The sequence below is a fragment of the Pinus tabuliformis genome, chromosome 1_1 (assembly GCF_031772625.1).
Source record: "Pinus tabuliformis cultivar Carrire ecotype Pingquan chromosome 1_1, CPIR1, whole genome shotgun sequence".
NCBI classification, from domain to species: domain Eukaryota; kingdom Viridiplantae; phylum Streptophyta; class Pinopsida; order Pinales; family Pinaceae; genus Pinus; species Pinus tabuliformis.
The window spans coordinates 99,193,087-99,219,407 of NC_142297.1; the positions used below are offsets into that span (position 1 = coordinate 99,193,087).

Consider the following 26,321-nt stretch of genomic DNA (forward strand, 5'->3'; position numbering starts at 1 on the left):
TTATCTAGTGCTCAGTTTAGAATTAGTTGAAACAGCTCCTAGGAAGCTGAGCTCGACCCCTAGAGGTGGGGAAAGGAGTTAGATCATCTATATTATGCCTTCTCTTGTTCATTTTCATGGTTGGACTTTTGAGGGAGAAGCTCCTATTGTATATTTTACTTGTATCTCTGCAATTTGAGGAAAAGGAAGACCAGGGTTTTGCAGACATCATTGGGATTCTTGTGGACTCTTGTGTTGATGGTGTGTTCTCTTATTGTAATTGTAAGTGTGTTTATGTGTTCCATCTCTTTCTTTACTGCAGCTTATTAAACAAATGAAGTGATAAAGTTTGAATTCATGCTTGCCATGCTCAGCTTTCAAATTTGTTTAATGTTTATGTTTTCCACTGTCTAGAGAGGATTCAAAGTCATTGTTTGCCCTCTTTAGCTTCTCTTTTTCTTCCTTGATCATCCATCTCAGCTAAAGGCATCAGCACAAACTCCTACCTTGCCCCAAAGACCCACCTGCAGAAACTGTGTCAAATCCCCGCACCCTAAAATTGCAGATCCTCAATTTGCCACCAAAAAAACCCCAAAAACCCCCAAATCAACCTTTTAATCAGTTTACTAGCCTAATATCAGTGTCATTGTATTGGTCATCTCTGTCCATTGAATATTTTACTGAGATTGACCGGAGAGAGCCTTCTCATACCCCGTAGGGCTAGCTACGAGGTGAAATGGTTTGATGTTGCCTTGAAGGTTTACCTTCCTCAGCCTAGGGTGAAATCTCAAGCGCTAACAGTTTCTAAAACCATGGGCTTGTAAACCACTTAATGAAATAATATTATTTACTCTTCCTTCTCTTCCGTATAGTTTTAAGTATATTTGGAAAGATTCCCTCTTAACTTTATCATGCACTTTTTATCAATAACGTAGAACCTTTTTATATATATGAATATTCTCCTTCAAAATTTACATTTGACTATATTTTTTTTTAATATTTATATGTACTTATTTTATTTTTTGTTTTTTTTATTTTTTTGAATTTGATTTTTTTCTATATTTTTTTTAATATTTTGTTTTTTGACTTTTTATTTTCTCTCCATATATATATATATATATATATATATATATATATATATATAATTATTGAATGGCCAAATGCTTGATAGCGAAATGGAGAAACTCCAAATTCTTGTAGCGAAACGCTTCAACGACAACAATGTTGATGAATTTGATGGTCAAAGACCTGGATTTGAGAACACGGCTTTGTGCAGCGGCCAGAGGATCGATTGCTCTAACACCAAATAAAGCGAACAAAGTTCCTTTTTCTGATTAATTACTCCAGAAGACTTGGAATATAAAGATATCCATGAGGATACAAATATTATATATTAAATGTGTGAATAAGAATGATGATACAATGAGAGTGAGAGGCTTGCTTATATACCAAACAGGTGTCTCTTCGTGGAGAGTCATGTCTCATTTGGACATGACTCTTTAATCTAATTACTAATTAATTAATCATTATTTATGATTATTATTATTTACATTATTTTACATTATTTCCTATATATTTATTCATTACACCACCCCTTTTGAGGGATCAGTGTCTAGTTCACTTGGGGGTATGGAATCCAGGATGATGATGAGTAAGAACTTGGATTCTTGATCAAGGAGGTTTGGAAGGTCAGCTTCATCCAATGTTTAGAGAAAGAAAATAAAAGTGACCTCCAAGCATTTGTACTTCAAATCAAATGATGTAAGTTTATCGAGACAAATAAATCTCCAAGACATTCCATTCATATAACATTGGCCCATACATTAAATTATCTAAAACATGCTTAATTCTACATTTCAATTATGCATCAACTAGTTCGAATTTTAACAGTATGCAGCAACAAGAAACATTTTCCCCTCTTTTCTCTAAATGATTTGCCTATACACAAACTTCATCTAGTTTTGTAGGGTTAAACATGAGAATGGTATATCTCAAGTAACTATGCAATCCTCCAATGTATTTGAGCAAAGTATTTTGAGAAGACAAATCTATTTCCAAAATCAAGGCCCTTTTTCTAAATTCTTGAGTATAAGATTGCACGTTATGCCCTTTAGCTTGCCTAAAGTTTTTCCAATCCATGATAGCTTTTTGCATTTATCCTAATGGATAAAATTGCCTTCTTATTGCAACAACAAAATCATTCCAAGAGGATAAAACCTTACCATGTTTCTTCATGTCCTCTTGAGTTTTGGCTTCCCAGCAAATTAGTGCTGCACCTTCCAATCTAAGCGAAGCAAGCTGAATCTTGGTTTCATCATCTTTGATTCTTTGTATCTTGAAATACACTTCAATCTGACGAATCCAATTATCCAATCTCTCTGCATTTACCTCTCCATTGTACATAGTTAATTCAAACTTGATATCAAGCTTAAGTAAAGGAGTTTTACCTTGACCCCTTGTAGAATTTGGAGGTTTTTGTTTTTGTGAACGGGTAGAAGAAGTAGAAGATGATGATGGAGATGAGGAAGTTAATTCAAACTTGATATCAAGCTTAAGTAAAGGAGTTTTACCTTGACCCCTTGTAGAATTTGGAGGTTTTTGTTTTTGTGAAAGGGTAGAAGAAGTAGAAGATGAGGATGGAGATGAGGATGAGGATGATGATGGAGGTGGAAGTGGTGGTTTGTCACCATTCCCTCCATTCCCTTTTAGAGGCTTGTCTTCTTTTCCTCCATCTCCTTTCTAAGGCTTTGAGCTCTCTCCATACAATCTGGAATTCTTCCCTTCATACAAACCCTTAACCATCTTAGACATCTCAAAGAATGTTTTTTTGAAAGTTTTCTCATCTTCAGACATCCCTTTAGGACCTTCTTCATGTGCGATGACTATGGAAGCTTGAGGTGTGTTTGTTCTCCTTTAAACAATTTGAGATCTTGGCTCCACAAGTTCTCCTTCTCCTCTTTTGAGCTTCAACCTTCTAAGTATCAGAAAAACACTTGCAAACAAATCAAATCTTCACAATAACCTATTTCTTTGGTACCAAAATGATCTATATGTGTAAACTTGAAGATTTTAAACAATTTGCGAGTTAAATTTATGTGTTTTGGGTAGAGGATCAGCTTACTAAACACATAATCAAATAAATTTTAACCACAATTTACAGCCAAATAGAGACAAAATAAGCATATATGAAACACATAACACAAAGCATGATAAAGGAGTTCACCCCTCTCCTGGGCTACATCTCCTAGTCCAACTTCCAATGCAGGGCCTTTTTCATTAAAAATGCTCAAAAGTGTGTTTATATGCTTTACAAAGCTCAAACAACAAAAGTGATGTCTCCAATGGATCCAACACTGTCAAAACCCCCCATTTTGGTTCTTTTTGCACCTCTTTTGGCCAAAAATTGAGTAAGTTATGAATGTTTCTTCATTTCTCCAATTTTTTTAATAGTGATCCTACAGTTCGCCCCAAAGCTAGCTTGAGCGCCCCAAACCTGGCCTACATTCCCACTCAACAGGCAAAATTGTAGGACTGATAACTCTGCCATTAAGCCCCCAGTTCTGAATTTTGTGGTCATGTGGCGCCATGCAACCATGTTGGGTGCCGAAGATTTCAAGTCGAGGGCTAACGGATCTCCGCACCCCTTTCCCTTTGTCGGTGGTCATATCATGGGTCATACGACCCGGGCTAGCCCCCATTTCCTCTGCTTCGCCTGTGGTTACATGGCACCATGTGCATGTTGATTTGGGGTAGCATCGGATGTGCTCTAGCCATGAAAATTGGTGGAGAGGCCAAAGCACATGAGATCTCAAAGACCTAGAAATGGTTTGGGCAGATTTTAATTGGTTTGGGAGATATTAAAATAATTAATATTTTAAATGGAATTCCTAAGTCTAAACTTAGGAAGAATAAAATATTAATGGATATTAATATAAAACTGGGTTAGAAGGTTCCAAAAGTCATGGATTAAGCCAAATCTAATATTAGCCGTTGATTAGAGATTTATGCTCGGCCATTGAAGGACCAATGAGAAAAGTATAAGAAGAGGCTTGAGGGTCAGTTGGAGAACACACTAAGTTGATCAGTGAGTTCGATTTTCTGGAGTGGGGTTCGCTGAGAAAATTCGAACAAGTGATCTGAGTTGCAGCGAGGGGCAATGAGTACATAGTAGACAGGTAGAGATAGTACCAGAGGGCCAGCGCAGTGATTGAAGAGGCTATGCAGAGCTAGCAGGAGCCACACAAAAATCTAGAGAGACCACACAGAGGCTAGCAGGGCTTACGTGGGTGACGCAGAAGGCCAGAGAGCTGACGCAGAGGAGCAGAGGGCTGATGCAAGGGGTTCTAGAGCTACGTAGAGGCCAGCAAGGCTGACGCAGAGCCTCGAAGAAGCATTGGAAGGATTTTCGTGGAGCAGACTTGCTGAATATCTGCTTCCGAAGAGTGGTATTACTGCCAGATAGAAATCTCTGTTGGGTGAGCCAGTTTGGCACCCTAGTTGTACCCAAGAAAGCTACTTAATAATAAAACCCTCAAGACTGCTGCACCGGTTTTCCCAAGCTGGGTTTTTCTGGGGACTATTGTCCAAAAATAACAGTCTCCCTTGTGTGTTTGTCTGTTATTTCAGTTGATGATCTGTAGATGAGTTGATACTGCATTTGTGTTTATTTTTAGTATTTATATGGTTAAATAACTTGTTAAGGAATAAACAAGTAGGTGAAATAAACCAGATAATGCAGTAGGAATTTCTGATGTGTTAGATTCAGAAAAATCAACATGGTATCAGAGCATTGCAGATCACTGGAGAACTGAAGGCACCAGCTAAATCAGAAAATTTACAGCAGAAACCACTGTCTCGAGAGATAGAGCTGTTACTAAGAAGAAGGCAAAAGAGAAGGAGTGACGCCGAGGGCCTGTGTCATGATTTCGAGGCAGAGAGAGGGCCAGCGCAGAGGCAGAGAGAAGCAGAAGAGGCTGACGAACAGACACGTCATCCTACTCAGTCAGGTAGGCTTGACGCAGTTGGCCAAAGGAGCGATTTAGCCTTGCCGAGATTGCGCAAAGCTAAGAGGCTCAATTTTTTCAACTGCTGGGGCTTAGGGAACTGTGGGCAGATTGTGGATAGGGAATCTGGAGGGGTGTTGTTGTTGTTGAAGTGCAACAATACCTAACGGGACAGAACCGAGGTAGAGGGAGCCACTGCCTTGAGGGATCTCTAGTTAAGAAATCCAGATCTGTGTTGCAGGTGCAAAGAGGATCGGAGAGGAGCAGTTCGACAGTTGGCAGGAGGATTTCCAGGAGGGAAATCGAGACTCAGAGGGATTCTAGGAGAAAACTATCAGGAGGGAAGTCGAGACTCAAAAGAAGTCCCGGAGAAGAGCGGAGATGGAAATGAACAGACTGAGGGATCAAGATAGGTTGCACAGGGCCTCCAACTTTGTTATCTGGAAGGCCAGGATCCTGTATGTTCTGGATAGGCATCGCATCAAGGGCTTCGCCTTGAGAACCGTGGTTATCCCAGTCGACCCAGCTGATAATGAAAGGTAAGAGGATGCAATGGCCTAGGCAAAATGCATAATCCTTGATGGGGTCAAGGATCATGTAGTCTATCATATTGCTGAGAAGAACATGACAAAGGAGATGTGGGATACCTTGATGACATTGTATTAAGGCGCTTTTGTGCAGAGGAAGATGCTACTGGAGAATCAGCTCCGGTCGTATCAGATGCAGAAGGGGGAGTAGATAGATCTATACCTCAGCAAGTTGCAAGAGATTTGGAACCAACTTACTTCCAAAGGGGCCACGCCGGATCAGGGGTTCATGGTGAGGACCACCCTGAATGCAGTCTCCGAGGATTGGGAGACATTTGTCCAAAGCGTTTTGGGCAGAGCGACTCTTCCAGGATAGGAAGAGATTTGGGCAGCTCTTCGCCAAGAAGAGATCAAACGGTTGACCAAGGCGGGAAGCAATAACAAAGGAGGTCGAACCAAGAAAGACGAGGAGGATGTGGTTTTGGCATCTATAGGACGACAAGGGAAGAGGAAGAAGAAGGACATCTCCAAGGTAAAGTGCTTCCATTTAGGGGAGCTGGGTCATTATGCAACGTAGTGTCCCAGGAAGAAGTAAGGGAGAGGCTTCTGACCCGAAGGCAGTGCTAGCAAATGCAGAGAAAGAAGTCGAGGAGGATGACGATTGTGCCATGAGTGCTCATGTGCCACTTGAGAAGAAGTGGGGAGACATCGAGCTGTAGTCAGGAAGACTACAAGCGATGAGGGGTAGGATCCTTGAGGTACCCAACCTCTTGGATTATACCTTGCTATGGGAGCCCCGAAGAGGAGTAGCAGGACTAGCGGATGTCGGTAGAGACGGATGCGGATGAAGCGACAGAGAGTGCTATAGTGCAGGAGTCTCGAGACAACGCGAGGCTAGCAGGCTGCAACAATGCGAGAGGCACGAGAGTGTTGCACTAGTGCAGGATGGCACACAGAGATGTGCAACAATGCGAGATGCAGGGAGTTGTTGCAATAGTGTAGAGGTCAGTCGAGGGAGCACTTGTTAACGATAGAGGGAGCTTCAACATCCGGAGTGTTTCTATCCTGATAGAGATGTCAGAAGTTGGGTGGATCAGTTACTTACTTCTCAGTAACTGAGTTGCAGTGCAGTAGCAGTTAGCAGTAGCACGATGCAACATAATGAAAGGGGGTTGCAGTGCAGATGCAGTGCTGGGAGGATGGACCAGCGACAGCACGAATGCAGAGGGAGCTGCAATACGGATGCAGCAGTGGCAGTGGTAGAGCCATGGGCAGCAGTACAGGATTTAGTAGTGCAGAGGATGTTGGGCGAGGAGGCCTAGCATCAACACAGGGACCGGTGCCAGATAATCAATGTGATGCTTAGTGAGGAGTATTACTAGAGCACAGTCCTCGCTAAGAGGGAGTGTTGATTTGGGGTAGCATCGGATGTGCTCTAGCCATGAAAATTGGTGGAGAGGCTAAAGCACATGAGATCTCCAAGGCCCAAAAATGGTTTGGGCAGGTTTTAACCGATTTGGGAGATATTAAAATAATCAATATTTTTAATGGAATTCCTAAGTCTAAACTTAGGAAAAATAAAATATTAATGGGTATTAATATAAAACTGGGTTAGAAGGTTCCAAAAGTCATGGATCAAGCCAAATCTAATCTTAGCCGTTGATTAGAGATTTAATCTTGGCCATTGAAGGACCAACGAGAAAAGTATAAGAAGAGGTTTGAGGGTCAATTGGAGAACACACCAAGTTGATCAGTAAGTTCGATTTTCTAGCGTGGGGTTTGCTGAGAAAATTCGAACAAGTTATCTAAGTTGCAGCGAGGGGCAGTGAGTACATAGCAGAGAGGCAAAGATAGTGCCAGAGGGCTAGCGTAGTGATTGAGGAGGCTATGCAGAGCTAGTAGGAGCCATGCAGCAGGCTAGAGAGATTGCGCAGAGGCTAGCAGGGCTTGCATGGGTGACGCAGAAGGCCAGAGAGTTGACGCAGTGGAGTAAAGGGCTGACACAAGGGGTTCCAGAGCTATGCAGAGGCCAGCAGGGCTGATGCAGAGCCTTAGAGAAGCATTGGAAAGATTTTCGTCGAGCAGACTTGCTGAATATTTGCTTCTGAAGAGAGGTATTACTGCCAGATAGAAATCTCTGTTGGGTGAGCCAGTTTGAAACGCTAGTTGTACTCAAGAAAGCTGCTTAATAATAAAACCCTCAAGACTACTGCACCAGTTTTCCCAAGTTGGGTTTTTCTGGGGACGATTTTCCATAAATAATAGTGTCCCTTGTGTGTTTGTTTGTTATTTCAGTTGATAATCTATAGATGAGTCGATACTGCATTTGTGTTTATTTTCAGTGTTTATATGGTTAAATAATTTGTTAGGGAATAAACAAGTAGGTGAAATAAACCAGATAATGGAGTAGGAATTTATGATGTGTTAGATTCAGAAAAATCAACAGTGCCTTGGGGTTGGCCCCCTCCGACTTCCTCCTTCGATCTTGCGCTGGTTCCCTATGCGTTAATTGCATGGGGCTGTGGCCGTGAGCCGGGCTAAGGCCTAGCCCCTTGGCCCCCACTTGCGATCCTGTGGTGCTGGGGTGGCCAGGGGCTAGGGCTTAGCCTGACCCCCTCCCCCTGCGACGCTATGATGAAAATTTAAATAGCATTTATCACCCAAGGTTTAACAAGCAATACTTGTGGCACAGTGGTGGAGCTTGTTGTTTTGTGCTGCCAGGTTGCGGTTTTGAATCTTGTGGAGGTAGTTCGTCCTCATAACAAATTTTTAAACCAACTTTCGAAGGCCATGTGGCAACCCTCGATTGGCCCACGTGGCCCTCCACTATTGGCCCATATACACAGTCAACATAAAAACCAATAAAATATTCAAACCAATCACAACGAGACAAATGGCGAAAACCCATTGGCCAATAAAATTCGAATTTTTGGACCAATCAGGAGAGGCCATGTGGCAGCCTACCACTGGCCCAAAATGTCCAGTCATTTGTCATTTTTGCCAAAATTTACCTATTTAGCAATTCGATCAGAACACGATATCAAGAGCATTTGATATTGGTTTTGAGTGAAACAAATTGCGTTGGATTCATATCGTTGAGATCTATCTGGTCGTTCAGGTTTCAAGCTCAGTCGCACACTTTGAATTTTGAGCACTATTTTGATCCACCAGAAAAGGCCTTCTCCCTCTTGATGATGATCCCAATACTCCTTTGTAGACTTCTTTGATCTTAGGTTATTAGTGTTCTTCTTCATCAAACAACCACCAATGCATAAGCCATAAAGAGAAAAGGGACACATAATATAGGTTATCAGCCAGGGCCAAAACCTCTCTCCTTGAGAGGAAAACCTGGACAAATTATTTTTCTTATAGAGATTCCAATTGAAAAATACCAAGACCAAGACCTTTGACCTAGTTGCCACTCCAAGACCATGACACAAGTTCTCTTGATGAGATCCTTTGACAACGATAGTCAACTTTCCACTTTGATTCCTTTTCTTGGCTCCTCTTTTTTTCAGACCTTCTTCAACTTCAAACCTTCGGCCTCCCTTCTAGACTCAACCTTCTTCTCATCTCGACCTTCTTTCTAGACTGTACCTTCTTGTTTCGGTCTTCCTTCTGCTGCAAGCAAACTCAGACTGTGCTCCTCTTCTTCTGCTGCAAGTAAACTTGGTGGGGGTAATATGAATGTGCTCCTCTTTTCTACTGTGAGTAAACTCAATGTATTCTTCTTCTATTGTAAGTAGGGTCGGTGGAGATTAATATAAAACTATAAATAAATCAGAGAAGAGCTCAGATTATACTTCTCTTTCCTCTATTGTACTTTGTTGTACTTGCTGCACCTTTTGCTTCAGACTTGATCACCTTCGTATTACTTGCAGACTTCAGATTTCGTATTGTACCTTGCACTTCAAACTTCCTACTGTACCTCGCATTCAGACTGTAACCTCTGAAATTCTGCTCTGAAATTTCTTTGTTGAAATGGAATATGAGCTGGCTATTTATAGTTGTATGTTCATGTATATAAGCTGACATGACAGTAAGTGAGCCGACATGTCCTTTGAGAAGATATTTTTAATTCTTTGTAGCCAACTTGTAAGAGCATGCTAGTTCTTGTCTTGGAGGGATGTTTGACACTTCTATTGACTTATATACAAACGTATCTTGCCCAAGAAGGGTCCTTTATGACATTGACTCTCTTTGACTTTATGACCAATCCTAAAGGCTCACAATGGGAGCCATTACTAAAAATAAAATTTCTTTCTCATGAAAGCCATGAGACAAGCATTACAATAATAATTTTAATTTTCTTCTTTTCATCAATTACATAAAATCACAGTTACACATGTTATGGAGACCGAACCTAGTTACTTTTCCACATCTCTATGGGTAACTTGCACTCCCTCTGTGAACTCACACTGCTACTGGAATTGTGCATTGGACCTCCTTGTACACGAGTATTTCTATCTCCAACAACTCGAATAGCACGCTCACATTCCCCCCAATGAATTGATCTGGCAACTGGCAATTGAAATTGTCCCTGACAAATTGCACTAGTAAATTTGGTCTTCGTCTTGAAGAATAATTCATCCTCGCTATATCACTGAGAAAACGAGAATCACTGTGAAGAAATTACTGCTGCTAAAACCCTTGTTGTTGGTGTCTCCTGTGCTATCACTGCGCATCACTTGAACCTAAATAGTGATCTCCAAAAGCCCCATCGATTTTTTCTTATAATCTCTTGTTGAACAATCAACAACTACAATCTAATCACAATCGATGGCTAAGATCATCTTGACCCCATCAAGTCACTTTTCTAGAAGTCACTAGAGAGAAATTGACTTGTCTCAATTAATATTGATTAATTAACCCATTTCCCTAAGTTAGACTTAGGAAAATAATTAAACACTGGTTAATAAATCTAATTAACATATTTTCACTCTATAAAATAAACTGAAGTTGGAAATAATTAATCAATTTTTGTTCTTAGCCTCAATAACAGCACTTGGAGATACAACACTTGTCCGAGCTACATAAACAAACATAAGGGAGGTCCCACTAGACTAGGATTGAAAATGAACCCCCTTTTTAAGGTGAGGGAACAAGGTCCTGGCCAAGACCCTTCTTTCTTCCAAGTTACCCCATAATCCATGCCAAAATGCCCAAATACAAACAAGCATAAGCATCCGATTACATAATGAATAAAGTACCTTTTGATTTGAAGCCCACCTTCCAACATGTGCTCTTGACAAATGGGCGAGGAAACATGACTAGTGCAAATGGTGGAGATATGAATGGCATCTCACATCTTCTGCAAAGTGGTTATCAGGAGCTGTTGGTTGCTGGCTGGAAGAGATGAATAGGATAAAAGATTCTCCTAGGTGTCCCCCACTTTTGGTGGGTAACAAGCCTAATCAAATATTTTGCTGACAGTGGACACTTTAATTTGAGTCTATTCTAAGCTTTGAACAACAGTATCAATTTTCGGTTGAAGTTTCACGAATACCAATGGGATTTTTTTGAATCATAAGTGTAGTGTATGGTATTTTACAGTAGTGGACAGTTATCGAATAGCCAGCTCTAAATTCTTTACACCTTATGGTTGATATTGACAATGATATTTGACTATTATTTCTCAATGTTTTGGTGATAAAACAATAATCTGCTTCACTTGATCATTTTACACAATTCCACTAAATGACTTGTTGAGAGAATCTTTCAAGGTCCCAAAATTTGGCATTACTATATAAGTTATAGCATTTAAGCATATTGTTGATTTGGGGTAGCATCGGATGTGCTCTAGCCACGAAAATTGGTGGAGAGGCTAAGGCACATGAGATCTCCAATACCCAAAAAGGGTTTGGGAAAATTCTAAACACTTTGGGAAATATTAAAATAATTAATATTTTTAATGGAGTCCCTAAGTCTAAACTTAGGGAAATTAAAATATTACTGTGAATTAATATAAAACTGTGTTAGAATGGTCCAAAAGTCATGGATCAAACTAGATCTAATCTTAGCCGTTAATTAGGGACTTAATCTCGGTTGTTGATTTGTCAATGAGAAAAGTATAAGAAGAAGCTTGAGGGTCACTTGGAGAACACACCAGAGTGATCAGTCATTCTATTTTCTAGAGCGGGGTTTGCTAAGAGAGATAGAATCAGTGATCAGTTGCAGTGAGGGGCAGTGAATACGAGGCAAAGAGGTAGGGATAGTGCCGAGAGACCAGCACAGAAGCAGAGAGAGGCAGACACAGAGCCAGAGGGAACCACGTACAGGCAGCAAAGACTGTGCAGAGCCAGAAGGGTTTGCGTCATCCACGCAGAGGTTGCAGGAGTGACACAGAGAGCCAGAGAGGCTGTGCAGAGCCTTAGTAGGCTGACGCGGAGAGTTTCAGGCTGATGCAGAGGCCACCAGGGCTGACGCTGAGCTTCAGATTGTGTTGGAGAGGGGTTTCATGGAGCAGGCTTTCCGAATACCCGTTTCTGAAGAGAGGTATTGCTGCCAGATTTTTTATCTCTATTGGGTTAGTCAGTTTGGCACCCAGTGTACTTAGAAAAGAACTGCTTAATAATAAAACCCTCAGATAGCTGCACTGGTTTTCTCGCATTGGGTTTCTCCGGGGACATTAATCCAAAAACAACGGTGTCACTTGTGTGCTTGTTTCTATTTCCTTCAGTTGATGATCTGTAGTGTGTTGAGCATGTGTTTGTATTTATTTCCAGCGTTTACTTGGTAAATAACTTGTTAATTAACAGAACAAGTAGGTAGGAATAAATCAGTTAAGTGCATGAAGGGTTTCTAATGTGTCAGACTTAGAAATTCCAACACATATTGGATATGCTTCATGATGGTTTTCTAACCTGCAACCTTAGCAATCTATAATTGCTCACCATCATTTCATTTTGACATTGACTGTAACTTTAGCACTTCACATAAACAACTAAATTTCTGGAATTTAACCAATTTGATTGCCTTCCAAGAGCTAGCATTTAATTGCTTGTGTTCCTATCCCAACATGTGCCAATGCTTGTTGAATATCTTGGACTAGCAATCTTGAGCAATCTATGAACTTGGTTTAAAAGGAAAAAATCCATTTTCAGATTTTCTTTGAGAACTTGTTATACTGCACCTTTGATAAATGAGTTGTGATTTGTCATTCTGAGCTAAGACACTCTCACCTTATACTAAACGATTTGGCGTAGATTGACCTTTGGGGATTGCCCCTAAGCCAGCTTAGATCTGTTTCCTTAGTCTGGAGAGTGGAGCAAGCCACTAAAGTGATAGTGAGTGGCTTGCTTGATGAGCTCCCTAGGCCCTTCAGCTGAGGTTAGGACTTTTTCTTGTTGGGGGTATTTGAGTGGTAAGAGTATGGATTCATTGCATGCAACTATGTTTATACAAAGGATCCATAACCGGGTGTTACAGGGGAGGAAGAGAAACTGTCTGAATTTATACTAAGCTTTAACTATTACGTATCTTTGAGCATCTGTTTAGAACTGCTTTTTCTAAATCTAATTGTGAATTTTAATAGGGGCCTTGAGAGTCATACACAATTTTAATCACGGGAATATCATTCATCTCACAGCTGTACAAAACCATTTTTCAAAACACAGTTATTTAAGAAACACGGTTTTGTCCCTTAACATAGCCATTCACGTCCCTTTGTCTAGATTAATAATTTTGGGATGCTTGCAATCTGAAATTTGAGTACTCCCCAATACATTAAATGAGTGAATTTGAAGTAGCGTATGCTTGATGGAACAAAATCATAAAATTATTATACCTTCAAGAACATTCTGTATACTTATGCTTCTATTCATGAGCTGAGGGACATGGATATCAATGTTAAGTTGTTAACATCCATGATCTGTTGTCTCCTGAGAAAAATAAGACATGGTTTGCCGGATGAATGCTAATAGTAAGGAAGTCTTGGATATCTGCTGCAGTTGTAACATGTTTTCTTTTCTTCCTATCGATGGCTCATATGTCAAAACTTTAATTTGTTTGGTTCAAGTTAAATGGATGCTCATCATTTTGTAATAATAGTATATGTAATCCTCCTCCACACAAACACTTTGGGACGACCCTAGAAGTAAATTAGAAAAATGGAAATTCAAAACATGATAATTATGCTGTGAAATATCTTTAGTCAACTCTGCAAGTTTTGAATCTCTAATATTGGGACTCTTTTACTTGATGAAGGTGAATAAGGGTACTGCAAGTGCAAGTGAGATTTTAGCTGCTGCCCTGAAAGACAATAAGCGAGCAGTTCTCCTTGGGGAGCCAACATTTGGAAAGGGGTATGTTTCACTCTGATAGAGTCTAAATTTTTGACAATTTCATCTGAAGGTAAGACAGCTAAAAGAATTTTCACAGCCTTGTGTTCACCCTAGATTTAAGTGCCAATAAGTCATATCTATTCTAACTCCACAATCAAAAGAAAAGGGTCTTCCTCCTAAAGATGAATAATATAATATAAGAGGGTCCTTGAAGGGAATACCTCATGAACAACATTCCGCCTTATCACTATTAAAAAAAACAAAAGAGGACAAAACTTTGGAAGACGAAGTATCAACATAACATCGGCCACCACTCCAGGGCCACAAACTAAGCCTTTTGATGATGCATGCATAAGATGCAATTGAAGAGAGATTAATTTATTGAAAGACATCTCTTCATGATTACAGTAATAACTATAGAAAACAAGTTTGTGGTCTAGTGGCAAGTCGTGAGGTGAGCAACTTGTATTGATGCTGAAATCTGGGTTCAAAACCCCTTGAGTGGGATTGGGTTAGGTGCAAGTCTTGGGTTGTTTTTAAGGCATAGAAATTCCCCTAATAGTGGTGCTGCTTAGGTGAGGGACAGTTGTAAGTTACCATGAGCGGCATTTCCAAAAAGTAATGTATAGAAGACTAGAATAGTTAAGTGGCATCTTTGACAAGATATCCTTTAGAAGAATAAAGATGCTGAAATTATTTATCTTTAAGCAGAGAAGTCAGGATTGAGTAGTGTATAGACCATTTTGCAGTATCCTAAAATCTGTGTCATATGACCTATGTTTTCCTTCATATATGAAAAATACGGCTGCCCAATGTTGCAGAATAAAAACCTCAGTGATTTCAGGATTTCTTTAGAAATTAGAGCTTCTCAATAACAAACGACATGCAATTTTGAGGGTAGATCTCATGTGTGTAATTTGTAAACATGCATCCAGTTATGGGGTGGCTGTACTAGTATCTATCAACACGAATGTTTGAAGGACAGGGAATAAGTAATGAGGCAAGGCTTCCTGTACTTTCTGATAAAATTCTTCAACTTGGTGCCAATGGGCAGTATGTTTGGTGCATGGGTTTGGCCTGTTACTGCAAAATCTAGCAGGCCTTGGAGAGGGGTATCCTACAAGTTTATTGCTAGAGCAATAGATAACAATGGGGTAGTGGCCCACTGTCAACACAGCCAAAACCCCCTATTCTTTACGGATTTTTACCAATGGAAGGAGTACTGGTATACATGTAGGTCACCTAATAGATATTCTAGTACTAGGTTATTGTTGGAAAATGTAACTATGCTCGGTCTTCATAATTTGTATCATAATCATATTCATTGAAAAATCAAAAGAAAGAGAAAAATATATTTTGAAAAGCATGGGTTTCATGCTCTATATTTTTGTCTACTAGGCCAAGCATGTTCTTCACGCTATAAGGTTTATTGAGTCAATATAGTCCTTGTCATATGTGTAAGACCCTTATGGGCACATTGTATCAAGAAAGAAAGATTAATTTTGATTTGAAAGTGTCATTTATGGACTCCCAACACCAAGTCGGTCCCAAAGAAGCACATTCGAACCCTCAAGATGACTATATATTAGAGGAGGATTTGACTTATTATGACATCCATCCATCAAGTTCAATCTGCACCTAAAACAAAAGTAAAAGGCAAACGAAATCAAGGAGAAAATAAGAATCTGAAACGAAGAAGTTTGATTTCTGACCTAATTCAGCCCACACGTGCGAGAATTTTAGGGTTTCTAGTGCTATTGCATGTCCAAAAATTGCAGGCCGAATTGCAGACCTAATCTAGAGAGCTGAAATTTTGTTGCAGAAAGACTTTGACTCCTGTTGACCTTGATTCCTTGAAGAAAGATTTCGAAGGAAGGTTCTGACTATTTAAAGAAGGAAGAAGACTTTGACATTTTGAAGGAAGAGCTTGATTCTTTGGTACTTTGAAGGAAGACTTTGACTATTGAAGGAGGAATTTGACTCTTGAAGAAAGAAGATATTTTTGAGGGCTGACTTGGTGTGTGGTGGAAGTCCTAGTCAAGTATTGGTTGTCTCATTTTGATTTGGTTCCATAATAGAAGAAGAGTTTGATTGGGTTTTCCCCTAGAAGAGGGGTTTTACCTTGGCTGAGAGCCTACATATGGTGTTCTATTGTTCCTGTGATCTTCATGTTCTTTTGATTTGATAGTTTCTTGATAGAATCTTAAAATGACAAATTCCAAGACCTAAGACCCTTGACAAAGACCCCTCCAAGACCAAGTCAACCTTTGTCCTTGATGAGCTTTCTTTCTAGCGATTTCGACCCCAACAAATTTTTCAACAACTTCGACCCTAGTAGTTTCTTGCAACAACCTAGCAGTTTCATCTGCAACTTCGACCCAACAGTTTCTTTTGCAACTTTGACCCAACAATTTCTTTTGCAATTTTGTTCCAACAGTTTCTCCTGCAACTTCGACGCAACAGTTTCTCTTGCAACTTTGACCCAACAATTTCCTCTGCAACTGACCCAATAGTTTCTTCAGCAACTTCGACCCAATAGTTTCTTCTGCAACTTTTTCCCAACAGTTTCTCCTGCAATTTAGACCCCAACAACTATCCAACACTTCGACTTGCCCAATAACTTTCCAGAACTTCGACTTGCCCAACAAATTTTCAGCAATTCGACTTTCCCAACAACTTTAGAAACCCTAACACAAAAGAGAGAGATGTTGATTTGGGGTAGCATTGGATGTGCTCTAAGCCTCGAAATTTGCAGAAAGGCTTAGACACATGCATTCTCCAATACTTAGAAATCGTTTTGGGAATTCCACCTGGAAATAGTTTTATTAAAATAATTAATTATTTTTAATGGGACCCTAAGTCTAAACTTAGGAAATTAAAATAATTAATCAATATTAATCTAATTTATGGATGGAACTTCTAAAAGAATGCAGAGATCAAGTCAAATGATTCTAACCATTGATTAGAATCTAAGTTGGACCGTTGAATGATCAACGAGAAGATTATGAGAAGAGACTTGATAGGCACTTGGAGAACACACCAGATGCAGATACTCAGTTACCCGAATAAGATCGATTTTTTGACTGGTCGAAGTTCGGCAAGAGAAAATCGAATCAGAGGGAGAGTTGCATGTGAGAAAGAGAGTGACGACATCAGCACATTCAGAGAGTGCAAGGCAGCAAGACGCAGAGCAGGAACAGGGTGACGCAGAAAGACGCAACGCAGAGGCAGTTTGACGTTGAGCCTGCATGGGCAGCTTGACGTTGAACCTAGAAGAGCAGTTTGACACAGAGAGGATCAGAAGGATTCTGGGAAGAAAAAGTGCCTCACCTAAGGTAGAACTAGGTCAAGAAGTGTCTGTAAAATTTCTCATTCCTATTTTTGTTGGTTGTAATTTGTACAAGAGAATTTGTTGAAGAATAATAAAAACCCAAAATGGAGACCATCTACAATCCTTCATAAGACCCAATGTGTCCCCTAGCCTTCCAGTACAAGAAGTCATCAGAAATCGAGTAAATGAGCTTACCAAATCATGGACCACAGGTGGGAACTTCATAATGGCCCGCCCTTTCATAATGGGTTTCGGAATGTGCCAATGCCTCATAAACTCCAAATGGAGTTAACCAATAATCCTATTAGGTGTTTTCTACTTCTGAAGGGGATAACATAGTCAAGGTACATCCTTCAAAATGTGGTAACATGTGGCAGATAGGTGAATGAAGTAAAGGCAACTGTTGGTCACATGTTGGGGTACAAGGGTAGCTAATAAGAGGGAAGGCCACACTTGGGTTTATAATGTATAGAAGGGAGAAATCATGGTACATGAGGTGCCCTGATTTTGATTTTTCCACCCTTCTTTATATGCCTTTTGCGTTTTTATGATTTTATTTGATTAAATGTTTGGGGCTCAAGGGGTAAGAGCATGAAATATAAGATATAGTAGTGAATACGCCCTTTTAAAGTGGGGTGGTTCATTGCCCACCAGGGGTTGGGACAATCATGGGTTCCTATATGATGAAGGAGGTTCATAGAACGTGTAGGAACTAGGGTGATGGCCATGATGATGGAGTAGAGCTCATCTATTGGCTTTTCCCGCATCCTGTATGTGTTTGTCCCGATCATCTCTTGCATTTTGTGGTACTTTTTCCTATTGAATGTGGCCATATATGCTTTTATCTTTCTTTTTAGCTGCATCAACCTCTGGGCTTCATTCTAGGCCATGACCCAAGGTGTGGGCAAGGGGAAGGGGCATGCTAACCCTATGTGGACCCAATGGAGGAATGTGGACCCAGGTGGGAGAAATGATGAATGGGGTAGTAATGAATGGAAAGAGAGTAATATAAGTGGATAAGGGAGCAGGACCACACAACCAAAATTGAGGTTTCCCATGAAATACCATCCCTAGAGCCAAATGGTCAGTAAAAGAGATCCCACGGGACTAGAATCCAAAGTTAAGACCTAAAAGGGGTCTAGGGGACAAAAACACAGACCTAACCCATTCTTTCCGCCGAATCCCCCCATTAATGCATGCCCAAAAGTGTCCATGATAAGCGAATTACAATGCTCAATTTCCAAATGACAAGGCATACGTTTAGATTCAGGAGGCCCACCTTCAAACATACGATCATGGTAGATGGGCAAGGGACCACAAGGTTGGCTCAGGTGGCGGAGAAATGGCACAATGAACCAGGGAGTTGCTGCAAGGGGCTGATGGATGCTAGTTGAGGACCATCTTGGAGAAAAATTTTCTCCTAAGGATATTACCCACAAAATGGTGGGTAATATCAGACCAGACACTGATCTCTGATGTTATTTTTTGTTGTTGATGCTATTGGATGATATAATCCTGATCAGTATGAAGCGACATTACCATGTCAAAATATAGGATTTGAAAAAGGTCTGTTTTGTGAAATGCTATAAGCCTCTGATGTATGTGGTTTTATTTTAATGTGATAAATTACAAACTTTTTCTGAAGAAAAAAATAATATAGGCCATGTCAGTGACAACTCGAGTTCTATTTATAGTGGGGAAAATATATGTTTCTTCTCAAATTTATAGTTATATATAAACTTTGTTTTGGAAGAAGTGTAACTACATTGTTAATTAATATAGATAAGCCATTAAGTGAGCCTCTAATGGTATTTTTTCCGTTTGGAACTTATTGTTTAGAATATTATATTTATAGGAAGAAAAGGATTTGTTAGGTTCTTGGCTATTTGCTTTCTATCATATTGGGTTTGGATTCAAATAATAGTTTATGGGCTGCATGCTATTTCGGTTTTACTGCGAGTTATGACTTCTTTGATACGTGGCACATTGAGTGCTAAACATGTTGGCCAAAAGAGTCGATTATCTATGTTTTTATGTCATAAATTTGTATTTTTGTGACAATTCACGTCTCTAATTTTGTAGGTTTTGGTTGATATATTGAAAAAAAAATTGATATGCTTTAATGCTTTCGCAGAAAGATACAATCGGTCTTTGAGTTGTCTGATGGTTCAGCGATGGCTGTCACTATTGCTCGTTACGAGACTCCTTCACATACGGATATTAACAAGGTGCTTATTTTTCATATATTATGTAAAATGTATTCATTACTATCCAGCAGTAATCATATTAATACGGAATGAAATTCTCAACAAGAATATGTCACTGCAATGAGTCACTACCTGTATTCTCTGAGTCCCATTGACATAATATCATCATTTATGACTATATATATATATATATATAGCTCTGAAGGTTAGCTCAATTGGTGGAGTTTCTGTTGTTAAATCACTTTTGCTGTTAAGAGGTCACAGGTTCAATTTTTGCTGTTAAGAAGTCACAGGTTCAATTTTCTCGGATCAGGTTTTGTGGTTGACTTAGCAGAAAGTAATCTCTTTGAGTGAATCTGCTTATGTACAAATATTCCGCGGACATAGCTGTCACTGATCTCCGCATACAAAAGAAAAATAAAAATAAAAATATCACTGATACCACTAGAAATATTAGAAGGTTACTGTAGTAGCTTAATAGCTTCTCGTCTTTCAATCCCGGCATTTCTTAAATGGTTTGGAGTTGGGGGTTGAGTTTCTTCTTCTTCCTTCCAATTACATGCGGGTCTGAATTTCTATGAAAAATTTGTTGAAGGGGATTTTGATTTTTTGTTTCTTCTATTTACTAATGGTGCATGTCTTCTAATCTCGTAGGTGGGAGTAATTCCAGATCAGCCCTTGCCACCGACTATTCCCATCGATGGGGATGGCTTTTGCAAATGCCTTGAAGGCCGTAACTCAGCGTGTAACATTAATACTACTGCATTTCTTCCAAAATGAAATGTTTGTCAAGGATATGCCATTTCAAGTTTGGAAGCCAATAGCTTTACATTGCAGCGAAAAATTTCTTTCCTCAATTCAATTTATTTGTCGCCTTATACTATTAAGTACAGTTGCCCTGAATATTGAGAAAAGTGTGGAAAGGTAAGGTTGATTTTGTACCATGCTACCAATGTTTTAGTCTTTCAATTATTTATTGATGGGAAGAAAATAGAGCTTAAAAGAATGACTCGCTCAATATATTTGACATTTTAGTAATGCTATATATATTTTTTAAAAGCTTTTGTATTTTTAATATATAAATGAAGAATTTATTAAGGTATTATTAAGTTAGATATCAAATTGGTGTATGAGAATAATTTAATTTTAAGGTTATTATTAAATTAGATATCAAATTGGTGTATGAGATCTTGTTAGTGGGGTAAGAGACTCCCTCCACATAGTGATTTTGTTAGGGTTCTAACTCTACACCTAATAGATAAATTAATGTATTTTTATATAAAAAAATCATTATTAGTAAATATGATCAGTAATAATATAAATGCAATAAGAGAGCTTAGTAGAAGGTTTCACTTACTACAAAATGAATTTTTCTAGTTATTTAAAAGGTGCTATTATCCTATTTTATTATTTCTATTACTCATACACGATACATTTCAATTTTCAGCTAAAAACAAGAAATAAAAACATCAACAATGTTGAAATTTTAATGTTTTATGTTGTAACAATTACTTATTCAAAACCCTTTTTTTTGTTGCAATATTAGTTAAACAATTGTAGATAGAACATAAACCAAATGCACAATTGAAGACAGTGAAGAACAAAAGAAGACAAAGAATTTAGGTCCAATGACCAAGGGAAAACCCATGAGAGGAAAATCCAACCAGATACAAAGTACAATGAGAGATCAATAAAATGAGTAAGTTCACCCGAACCTGAACAAACTATAGCATAAAGATCATTGGTAGCAGCAACGGATGCGAACATTGAATCAACTTCCCTTCAACTGAATCAACACCAAAACACTGAATCAACCTTGGCTCACCAAGTCCTACTCTTACTCTCCAAGGCTCTCTCTCACAATCTTCTTCAAGGCTTTCCAACTTTCTCTCTCAAGTTCGGATTCTTCTTTCATAATGCACAAGTAGTGAGAATGAGATGATATGAGATACATATATATAGGAGTAACAAATTTTAGTCATAAAGAAGAAGCAATACTCATTCTTTGAAGAGGAGTTACATATGCCATTTAGGGAGGTACACATGTTTTTGTAACTCATGCCATTAAGGAGGTATGCATGCCTTTGTAACTCATGTCATTAAGGAGATAAACACACGCGTTAGTAACTTATGCCATAAATGAGAGAATGTAACATATGCATTAAAGAGTGCGTAAGAAGAATCTTTTATGACATGTTTTAACTACTGTGTAAGAGGAATATGCCATGCTTTTAATGAGTGCGTAAGAAAGAGTGTAACGTACCCATTAAGTGAGAGAGAGTAGCATATGCATTAATTAAGGGGAGTTACATATGACATGATTGAGTGCCATGATTGAGAGACATGAATTTCCTTTTAATAATAATGTAATAATATCATAAATAATAATAATAATAATAATAATAATAATATTGATGATTAAGTCGAGATTGAACTATTAGAATTGATTAATGATAAATTAAGTGATTTTCCATCAACTATACTTAATTACTAATTGATGCAAGGTGATTTACTATTTTTGGAAGGTCATAATTGAGAGGCTAGACATGACTTTCTATTTCTAGAAGGTTCTTTAGAATTGTTAGAAATGAGATTTTAGATAAGGAAATTCATCTATGAGTTGTCAATTTTCAACACCCCCTCTCAACTAGGAGGAATTTCTTTTTGCATCAAAGATCTATGCTTTCTATTCTCATCTTCGTTCATCTCTGTTTTGTGTCATCTGGAACAATGATGTCTCAATCTAATGAAAAAGAATCATCATAGGGGAGATTCATCTATCACCCTATATCCATTGATCTTCCCACCTTAACACAAACTTTGGGGGATTACCACTTGTCAAGACATGACAAGGATCACACACAACCAAGCTTCACCTCAAGAGTCAAATGGTAAAACACGTACATCCATAGAATTTGGTAGGATTACCACTTGTTAATACATGACAAGGGTCGCGCTCAACCAAGTCTCATCTCTGCTTGGGGGGATCACCACTAACAAGGACCAAGTTTCACCCTTGCTTGGGGGGGGATTACCACTCGTCAAGGATCGTGCACAACCAAGTTTTACCACATCCATTGGCTAGATGGATGGTACTCCCAACAAGCCAAGCTTGTGGGTAGGATGCATACTGGGGTATATGTTGATTTGGGGTAGCATTGAATGTGCTCTAGCCACGAAATTTGGTGAAAAGATTGTGGCACATTAGATCTCCAATACCGAGAAAGGGTTTGGGAAGATTCTAAACAGATCAGGAGATATTAAAATAATTAATATTTTTAATGGAGTCCCTAAGTCTAAACTTAGGTAAAATAAAATATTAATGTGTATTAATATGAATCTGTGTTAAAATGGTCCAAAAGACATGGATCAAGCCAGATCTAATCTTAGCCGTTGAGTAGGGACTTAATCTTGGTCGTTGATATGTCATTGAGAAAAGTATAAGAGGGGGCTTGAGGGTCACTTGGAGAATACACCAGAGTCATCAGTCATTCTATTATCTAGAGCATGGTTTGCTAAGAGAGATAGAATCGGTGATCGGGAGAGAAACTGAGGAGCATTGAGTACAGAGAGACAGAGAGGCAGAGATAGTGCTGGGATAACAGTAGAGCAACCAGAGAGAGAGACATAGGAGCAACTAGTGCTCATGTAGGGCCACGCAGAGGCAACTAAGTGTTGTGCAGAGCACCAGAGGGGCCAACGTAGCTGACGCAGAGGTTCAGAGAGCTGACGCAGGGCCTCTTGGGGCTGATGTAGGGCCAGCACTAGGGTAGGAGAGGCTGATGTAGTCCAAATTGGATAGACGCTGGGGGGCAGATTGGTGCTGAGTAGCTGCCAGAAGGATTATCTAGGGTTTTAGCCAGTAGATTTGTCAGAAATCGAGAGGGATTACTGCTAAGAAAATTCTCTGTTGGGTAGGTCAATTTCGGCACCGAGATTGTACTCTGATATTGCGTAATAAGGAAACCCTCAGATAGCTGCACCGGTTTTCCCACATTGGGTTTTTCCGGGGACATTAGTACAAAATAATGGTGTCATGTGGTGTGTTTGTTCTTGCTTCTTTTAATTGCTAATCTGTAATATGTTGAGCATGCACTAGTGTTTATTTTCAGTGTTTACATTGTAAATAACTTGTTAAGGAAAATATCAAGTAGGTAGGAATAAATCAGATAAATTGCATGGAGGGTTTCTAACTAGGTAAGCGTAGAAACTTCAACATGGTATCAGAGCGTGATTGCAGATCATAGGAGGACTAAAAGACGTTAGCTAAGTGGAGCAATAGCGGCAGAAAACAGTTGTCCCGAGGTGACAAAAGCTGTTTCTAGCAATGCAGAAGCCAAGGAGTGTGACGTAGAGTCGGCCAGGGCCACGCAGAGGAAGCCGGGAACTACACAGAGCCCCAGAAAGGCCATCGTTGTTGATGCAAAGGGCTAGAGGGCTGACGCAGGGCATCCCAGGGCTGACACAGATCCATATGGGTGACGCAGAGCTAGCGCGAGGCAGAGAAGGGTTGACGCAGTTCACCAAAAGGTAGTTGTTGGGGTCTAGAAGGCTGCAGGAATATTGCAGAGTGGAGATGGTGAGGTACTGTAGTCAGAACAATACCTGACAGAGCAGGGCCAAAGGAGTTGTTATTGAGGGTTTCTAGCCAAGGAACCTGGATCAATAGTGCAATTGCACAAGACGATCAAAGTAGGGGCATCTCGACAAGTAGCAGAGGGATTTCCAGGAGGGAAATTAGGACTTAGAGGGAGTCCAGAAGTGAACTTCCAAATGGGAATAGAGACTCAGAGGAGTCAAACAAAGAACTTCCAGGAGGGAAGTAGAGGAGCATCATGGCACTACACGGGGTAAGAGACCAAGATAGATTGGACGGAGCATCGAACTTTGCAGTCTGGAAGGCTAGAATCTTATTAGTGCTTGATAAGAATTGTGTCAAGAACTTCACCTTGTAGGTAATAGTTGTCCCAGTCGACCTCAGTGATAATGATAGGTACGAGGAGGCTATGGCGAGGGCCAAGTGCATTATCCTTGATGGGGTCAAGGATCATGTGGTACCACATATAGTCGAGAAGGAAATGACATTTGAGATGTGGGAGGCTCTTAAGAAGTTGTACCACCATACTTCTGTGCAGAGAAGAATGTTGTTCGAGAATCAGAGGCGGTCGTATCAGATTAAGAAGGGACAATCGATAGACACCTTCCTTGGAGGACTAAATTAGATCCAAGACCAGTTGAGTGCTATAGGAGTGACACCGGATCAAGAGCTAATTGTGAGGACAACCCTGAATGCTGTCTCGGAAGACTGGGAAGTGTTTGTCTAGAGTATATTGGGCAGAGGGACACTTCCACCATGGGACGAGATGTGGGCAGCTCTTAGCCAAGAAGAGATCAGACGGCAGTTGAAGACAGGTAGCAGCAACAAGGGGGTCAAAGTCAAGCAGGAGGAGGAAGATGTGGCCCTAGCATCTGAGGGAAAGCAGGAAAAGCGGAAGAAGAAAGATCTCTCCAAGATCAAGTGCTTTTATTGTGGGGATTTGGGTCATTATGCGGCCCAGTGTCCAAGGAAGAAGAGTAAGGGAGAGTCTTTTGAGACTAAGGTAGCGCCAACATGGGCAGAGAAGGAAGTTTTGACAGACAATGACTATGCCATGAGGCACAGACACCACTTGAGTGGAAGTGGGGAGACATTGAGAAATAGTCAGATGGACTACAGGTGATGAGGGGCAGGATCCTCGAGGTACCTAGCCTCTTGGATTAGACCTTGCTACGAGAGCCCCGTCGAGGAGTTGTAGGACTGGCTGGGTGGGTAGAGACGGATGCAGATGGAGCAGCAAAGAGCACTACAGTGCATGAGTCCTGAGACAATGTAGAGCTAGCAGGTTGCAGCAGTGCGAGAGGCACAGGAGTGTTGCACTAGTGCAGGAAGGCACAAAGAGGTGTGCAACAATGCGAGATGTAGGGAATTGTTGCAGCAGCGCAGAGGTTAGAGAGGGAGCACTTGTTAGCGGCAGAGGGAGATTCAACATCAATGGGTGTCTCTAATCCAACAGGGAGGTCAGTTGGGAGATCAGTTACTTACTTCTTAGTAACTGAGTTGTAGTGTAGCAATGGGCAACACGATGCAACATGATGAGAGGAGGTGCAGTGTGGATGCAATGCTGGGAGAAAGGACCAGCGGCAACACAGATGCAGAGGGAGTTGTCGTACAGATGCAACAGTGGCAGTGGTAGAACCATGGGTAGCAATAGTGGATGCAGCAGTGCAGAGGATGTTGGGCAGGAAAGCCTAGCATCAACACAGGTACTGATGTCGGATGATCAGAGTAATACTCAGTGATGAGTATTGCTAGAGCACAATCCTCGTTAAGAGAGAGTGTTGATTTGGGGTAGCACCGAATGTGCTCTAGCCACGAAATTTGTTGGAGGTTGGGGCACATGAGATCTTCAATACCCAGAAAGGGTTCGGGCATATTCTAAACAAATTAGGAGATATTAAAATAATTAATATTTTTAATGGAGTCCCTAAGTCTAAACTTAGGGAAAATAAAATATTAATATATATTAATATGAATCTATGTTAGAATGGTCTGAAAGACATGGATCAAGGCAGATCTAATCTTATCTGTTGATTAAGGACATAATCTCTGTCATTGACATGTCAATGAGAAAAGTATAAGAGGGGGCTTGAGGGTCACTTGGAGAATACACCAGAGTGATCAATCATTCTATTATCTAGAGTGGGGTTCGCTGTGAAAATTCTATCACTGCAGCAATTGATTTAATTTTCCTTCTTATATCATAAGATATTCATGAAATTATTTCAACAAACAATAAAATAAATATTGCTGCAGATATCACATCGTAATACAGAAACAAACATATGCACACATTGACACAATTATTTTGGATTAATGTCCTCGGAAAAACCCAATGTGGGAAAACCGGAGTAGCAAGGGAGGATTTTATTATTCAACAATTTTCTTGTACAAC

At 39.9% G+C, this 26,321-nt stretch overlaps 1 protein-coding gene across 5 annotated transcripts in view; it reads left to right on the plus strand.

The window, feature by feature from the left end:
- The window catches only part of LOC149211839 (carboxyl-terminal-processing peptidase 2, chloroplastic-like), a 375,331-nt gene extending 354,907 nt beyond the window's left edge, over positions 1-20,424 (plus strand). For 4 of the 5 annotated variants that reach the window (XM_089391601.1, XM_089391598.1, XM_089391599.1 and 1 more), the window contains 3 exons: positions 13,715-13,812; positions 19,257-19,350; positions 19,984-20,424. In XM_089391601.1, coding sequence (XP_089247727.1) covers positions 13,715-13,812; positions 19,257-19,350; positions 19,984-20,109 — 318 coding nt within the window. In that variant the 3' untranslated portion in view covers positions 20,110-20,424. Of the gene's footprint in view, positions 1-13,714; positions 13,813-19,256; positions 19,351-19,983 lie in introns of those variants that run through there. The other variant, XM_089391602.1, reaches the window with a different exon arrangement.
- The last annotated feature ends 5,897 nt before the right edge of the window (positions 20,425-26,321 follow it).